The sequence below is a fragment of the Bidens hawaiensis genome, unplaced genomic scaffold (assembly GCF_021521415.1).
Source record: "Bidens hawaiensis isolate Kalapana, Puna unplaced genomic scaffold, B.hawaiensis_p1.1 tig00033134_1, whole genome shotgun sequence".
In the NCBI taxonomy this organism is placed as follows: Eukaryota; Viridiplantae; Streptophyta; class Magnoliopsida; order Asterales; family Asteraceae; genus Bidens; species Bidens hawaiensis.
The window spans coordinates 47,031-53,474 of NW_027505278.1; the positions used below are offsets into that span (position 1 = coordinate 47,031).

General features: G+C 36.8%; 1 protein-coding gene and 1 pseudogene across 1 annotated transcript; one reads left to right on the plus strand and one right to left on the minus strand.

Annotated features, from left to right (window-relative positions):
- Positions 1-730: 730 nt before the first annotated feature.
- LOC143612044 (subtilisin-like protease SBT3.17) lies at positions 731-2,097 on the plus strand. The gene is made up of 3 exons (XM_077086116.1): positions 731-936; positions 1,626-1,723; positions 1,851-2,097. The coding sequence occupies exons 1-3, from the start codon at positions 797-799 to the stop codon at positions 1,928-1,930; spliced, it is 318 nt and encodes a 105-aa protein (XP_076942231.1). The 5' UTR covers positions 731-796; the 3' UTR covers positions 1,931-2,097.
- Positions 2,098-3,608: 1,511 nt separating this feature from the next.
- LOC143612046 (putative receptor protein kinase ZmPK1) lies at positions 3,609-6,174 on the minus strand (annotated as a pseudogene).
- Positions 6,175-6,444: the final 270 nt, after the last annotated feature.

Consider the following 6,444-nt stretch of genomic DNA (forward strand, 5'->3'; position numbering starts at 1 on the left):
GCGCTTGCGCATAGGTTTTGGCTTTGTGTCTTCATGACATCCTGATTTCAAGCCTCTTGTCTATATCTTGTGGGTTGACCCGCCCCGCTCGATGTTAAGGCGGGTGCATACCCCTTCACATACCATATGTCATGAGACGCGAATCAAGGTTTGTGATAATTTCAGGGTTACTTTTGATTTAAAGCATCGATACAATGTTTTCTTCATCTGACATTTGAGTCTTTTGGATTAAGACTTAAGAGGGTTAAACAGATTTGCATTTTAGAAAGTTTTTGAGAGAGATAGAAATGGTGCAAATCAAACCTAAACACCCATCACCTATCAGACTATACAATGATAACACTAAAAAAAGTGTAAAACCTAATATAACGTTGTTAACCAGTTAGTAGGCTTGCAAGTAAGTTAAAAAAATGTACACTGGAGATTAAAAGATAGAGGAAGAAGATAGAGGAGAGAATAAAATTGAATATTTGGAGAAGTTGACTGAAGCAATATCACTATGCAAGAAGAAAAAGAAGTGTTTTGCAAAAATGAATTAATGGAAATAAAAAAACACCTTATCAACTGGTATCGATTTCATATTGTTATTATTCATTTTGGTTGAAATAAAATAAAATAAAATGGGTTAGACACGTCAGTCACACGGCTGAATAACAAAAACTTAGTGTTGTTAACCATAGTTTCTATGTATTCTTCTTCTACCTTTGTGATTAAGCAACAATCTTCCACTATAAAATGGCTCATATTCATCTTCATCTTCATCTTTATCAGCGTCACCATAACATCAGCATCATCAATGGCGGACACCGATTCATCTGTTGTTCCTAAACCAGAAGAACAAGCAGCGGCAGCAGTTCATATCGTTTACACCGACCGTCCTCAACACGAAGAACTCGAAACCTATCACCTTCGCACTCTCTCTTCGGTCCTCGGCAGGTCTCATCTCGTTTATTCTTATTCATGATTAATTAGGGATTTATGAAACGAATTAGGCTTCTGTTCATGTTTCATCTAAATATTATATATAGGTATCTTAATTAATCAATCGTCTTATTATTCAAGTATGTATGTATGTATGTATGTAAAACTTATACTTACTGGATTTAGGTTAGGTTGATTATTGCTTGAATATTGAAATTATAGGCGACTAAGGGTTTTTAACTTCTGATAGTAGATTCACATATATTATACAAGTTATATTGTTTCTAGATTTTATGTTGATCATTGCTTGAATCTCAAAGTTATGACATCGGCTTCTGCAATATGAATCTGCGAGTTATGGTTTTTTTTATTGAGAACGAAACAAATTGGATTTTTAGTTTCAGAATATTTGAGGATAGATTCAGTTACATTAATAATGAATAATGGTAAGGAGTTTGAAGATCAACAATTCGTCAAGATGTTTACAATGGACTTAAGCTTTAGATTCAGATTACGAAGATAATTTTTTGTCATGTGATATTGAAAACAAACAGTTAATTGAAGTGTTTGAATATCAGTAGGCAGTGTGTTTTAAATTCATATAAAAATTCGACTTCAATTACATGAAAGATGTGGATTTATTATCTTTTACTGCCATTGGATGTGAGTTGCTGATTATCATATTAAATTTTGTATGATTTTAGTGAGGATGCAGCAAAAGGGGCTTTACTCTACACTTACAAGCATGCAGCTTGCGGGTTTTCTGCTAAACTCACTCCCAAACAAGTTGAAGAACTTTCAAGTATGATATAAATTTTTTACCCTTTAAAAACTATTTGAAGCAGAATTGAATTTAATGATAAAATTTAGTAATAATAATATGTAAGGAAAGAACATACGTATTATTAATAGGCTATATGTTTTGACAGAACAACCAGGTGTTCTCCAGGTGGTGGCGGACCAAACCATGAGGCTACACAACTCACCTGCAAAGCTGCACGCCATCTAAAAGTATCTGCAACTTTTGATGGCTATAGGAGTGTGACTGGTTACTACTTGTTATACCTTTGTTATGTAAAATCTGTTACGTTCATGGTGTTGCACTGACTTGAAATATATGGTTTCTAGGATAACTCGAGTTGAACAATGTTTAATAAAAGTTAATGGTTTGTGTTAGAGCTCCTGTGCACCTTCTATCTATACGGTCAACAAATTCTGTTCTGTAAGAAATTGTATTTTGGCAATGAAGAATACACGTAGGAATGCGTTTTACGTGTTATCTTCTTGATAAGTTAAGTTAAGCCTTTACGATTCAGAATGTATGTTAGTTTGATTTTAGATCTTATGCTGCTACATTATTCATCTTTTGGCTGGTATCATCTACTTTTGAGGTGCGAATAACACTAATATTTTTATGTTTTGTACCTGTTGTGGTCTTCTCTATGAGGCCTGTTCTTTTTGCCCTAAGGTGTGCCTGCTATTTTGCTATGTGTAGTGTCTTATGTTTGCTCTACCTTCACTACGGAGCACATGCCAGCAAATGTGGTTACCATCATAGATACTCAAAAATATTGTGTCTGGAGATGTGGATAGATATTGACTGTTGTGTTTGCTCTATGAAGTACCAGTTGTGTTTGCTCGGCGGATTGTCTGTTATGTTTTGCTTCGCACAGTGCGCTTTATGTTGCTGGAGTGCCTGTTATCTTTTTCTCTACAGAGTACTCGTTATGTTGTTCTATTTTCTCTACGGGTCGGTGTTAAGTTATTCTATGAAGTGACTATTGTGTGTTAGTTCAATATGTTGTAGACTAGTCCCAGTGTGTTACAAGTTTATATGTTTTACAAGTTTCATATATCCATCCATTGAGTGTCCCTTTGTTTGTTCTTGTTTTCGTGCATTTATGTAACCAAGGCTATCTTGAAGGGCTATGAAGATTGTTAGAACTTGTTTAGTTTTCATCACTGTAGATTGTCGACGATTCACTTGGCAATCCATCAGTGACTGCTGAAAAAGTTAAGTGAGTTGATTTGGTTGCACATAGTTAATTAGGCCATGGCAAGGCATTGGTTCTGAAGACATAGTACACATTTGAGCATTAATGGGTGACATGTGTTAGTGGTTTCTTTTAGATTGCATGAAACCATATTATGAAACCTTATTAGGTTATTAAGTGCATATGTATTGGTGCCTGGTGGTACACTTTTGGACGGTAATGGGCCTTAATATGTTAGTTGGCTGGTTTTGGTTGCTTAGTGTCATAGTAGGTCATTACAAGTCATTTTGGTTTTAAGAGTCATGGTTAGCATGGGACTTGCCACATGTGTTAATGCATTCATTTATGCTACAAAAACATGTGTGAATGCGTTCATTTATATTGCATAAAGTAACATTAGATAATAACAAGTCATTTTGGTGATAAAAGAAATCTCTATTAGGCCTTGTAATTTAGGCTGGTTTTGGTTGTAGTGTGTACCGTCATGTTAAGCTAAAAGCCATAACAAGTCATATTGTGTTAAGAGACGTGGTTATCATGACTACTACATTTTTGGGAGTTAATAATGTGTTGGTTTGATTAGGTTACACAAAGTAATTATGATAACGTATTATATTTAACTAGAAACAAAGTATTATACGATTATATCTTGAAGGAAGGATGAAAAGAAACTAGAAACTTTCAAACTTCAAAGTAACATTACACAAAATATGACCTCTCAATAGTTCCATATGCTACCGATTGTTTTCTTGATCTAGAAGCATATTAACCACTTGGCTCATTGAGGGCCGGACCTCCATATCATCCTCGGCACATAGCAATGCTATTCTAATCAGCTTTTCCATCATTCCCCTATCAAGCTCGCCACTTATCGAACCATTTACCACATCCTCAACCCAAGATTCCGAACCGTTTCCCTCAAGCTCACTCACCCTAGCTCTCACCCACTCGACCACCCCAGCCTCAGCCTCAGTCTCACCATCTTCATTGATCCTTTCCTTCTTTCCTCCTGGACCCCGACCCGTTATCATCTCCAAAACCACCACACCGTAGCTGAACACATCAACTTTTGAAGTGATCGGAAGTTTGAACACCCATTCGGGTGCCATGTAGCCTCGAGTTCCTCTGATACTCGAAAATCTTGATTTCTTGATATCACCTCTTTCCAATATCCTTGAAAGCCCAAAATCCGCAACTTTAGGATTAAAGTTTCCATCCAATAATATGTTATGAGGCTTCACATCACAATGCAGGACCCATTCCAAGCACTCTTCGTGTAAATACGCCAATCCTTTCGCGGTACCTTTCGCAACATCCAACATGGCGTCCCAATTAAGTTTCCCAAGTCGTAGGTTTTTAGCTAACGACCCGTTTTCCATGTACTCGTAAACGATTAGTCAATGCTGCCCTTCAGCACAATAACCCCATGTTTCTATTAAATTCTTGTGGTTTAGCCTCCCAATTGTGCTAATTTCCGCTTGAAACTCATCTTCATTTTGGTGGTTAATTATGTTTTTTAGCTTCTTTATCGCTGCAATACGGTTATCTGCTAATCTTCCCTTATACACAACACCAGCAGCACCTCGCCCTATCTCGAATCTAAAATTACTAGTCGTTTTCTTCAGCTCGCTATACGTGAACTTTCTGAAAGGTGTTACAGCCGGAGAATAATAATCACTTTGATCGGTTCTAACCGAGGTTCTATGAGTCTTGATCCAGAAAAACAAGATGCAAATGATCTCAATGAACCCGATCACGCATCCAATTATGAGCAGGAATGGGATCATCTTGTTATCCGGTTTATTCTCGTACGATCTTATAATGGGTGTCACTGTAATTGGGTTTGAACAATGAAAGCTTGATTTGTACTTCATGGGTTTTTGCTGAAAAGATGAAACAAATGTTTTTGGTAGTTTGATGTACATTGGATTGTAGAAACCCATTTGGTATCCATTGTATAAAGAAGTCTTGATGTAGCAGTAATATGTTCCATCATCATCGTATGATCATAATATTAAGTCAACGATAGAATAATAACTAACTAAAGAAAGTTGAAGCAAATGCTAAGTCAAATAATAACAACAATAACAGATAATAAACTCAGCTAAAGCTAACGGTACCGAATATCATAGCTGTAGAATTCAACATATCGAAGCTCGACGAAATCTTCATCTTCCGGTCTACAAACCTTGAAGTCGGGTTCACATCCGTAACTCCAATCTTTAGAATTCACCATCTTGTAACCATGTAAGCACGTGCATGTCCTACCTGCAGTCGGATCAGAACTTTTTAATTAAGGTTTTATTAAAAAGAAAAAAAAGGTTAGATTTTATCTTTACCTGAGTTTTGGGAGTAAGTACAAAACTGTTTTGTCCACAAACACCATGAATCCTACAAGAATGAGAAACAGCTTGCCATTGAACCTTCCATTCCATTGATGTCCCATGCTTAACAAGACTATAAAGTCTTAGATTACCATCCATATCAATCTTCATCATTCTCTGGGGACCGTATCCAAAATCCGCAGACACAAATCCAAGACCATCTGTGGAGTTAAACCGACCCTGCGAATCAAGTTGTTGGCTATATAAATACTGGTACCTCCCAACCTCCCAAGGTCGTAAGCTAGGATCAGGCCAGAAAATTGTGGTTGTTTCAAGACTATCGTAATGAAGACGAAGAATGCTATCAGTGTCAAAAAAAAGCTTATAGAAACCAGAAGAATAGTTTGTGGGACTTCTGGAGGCAACACGTTGTGTGTTCTTTGTAAATGGTTGGTTTGGAAGAAGGGTGTCTGTTGGATGATCAAAGCTTTGCCAAACAAGTGTTCCTTGTTCTTGGAGAATAAGGTTACCGGTGTCATGAAGTTGTAAGTTCATTGAATGATTTGATATTGTTTGGGTTGACCAAATGATGTATCGACCGGCATCAGTTAAAACAAGATTACCAACCTTTTGTAGTGAGAGTTTTGAGTGTTGTCCGTTTACTGGTTCATCTCGGTTAGCCATCCAGACGATGGTGCGACTGGAGGTGGGGAGGTGGTCAGAGAACCAAATGGCGAAGCAGTAAGCATTGTCTCCAACTTTGTGGAAACCCGCGGTGAAAAGGCTGTTTGGGGAGGTTATAATGTCGTGTTGGTGTTTTCGACCGAGAGAGATGAACCGGGAGTTAAGCTATGGATAGGGAAGAATAATAACAATAAGAAGAAGAAGGTAATGTAGTTATGGTGGTGATGAAGAAGATGAAATGGTGTAGCCATGATTTTGATGATGTGAAATGAAAGAAACAAGAGTATTGTTTATTTAAAAATATAGTCATTGTTTTTGCTCCTCATGTTAAGATTATGTGACTTTAATGGAGAAAGAAACAAAAGAAAGGAATACAAAGGCTGTTTGGATTTTGGAATGGGATATGTTTCTTTTCCAGCTATTATTTTTCTTGATGGTAAATAAAGGCGGAGAAAATGAAGAATACAAAACCTCTAAAGTCTAAAGAGTTTGGCCTAAAGTTTTTGAAGTAAAGATTTATA

Coding starts and splice junctions, on each gene's coding strand:
- LOC143612044 (XM_077086116.1), top strand. CDS start 797: ATGGCGGACACCGATTCATCTGTTGTTCCTAAACCAGAAGAACAAGCA. Junction 937..1,625: donor CTCTCTTCGGTCCTCGGCAG/GTCTCATCTCGT, acceptor GTATGATTTTAG/TGAGGATGCAGCAAAAGGGG. Junction 1,724..1,850: donor ACAAGTTGAAGAACTTTCAA/GTATGATATAAA, acceptor ATGTTTTGACAG/AACAACCAGGTGTTCTCCAG.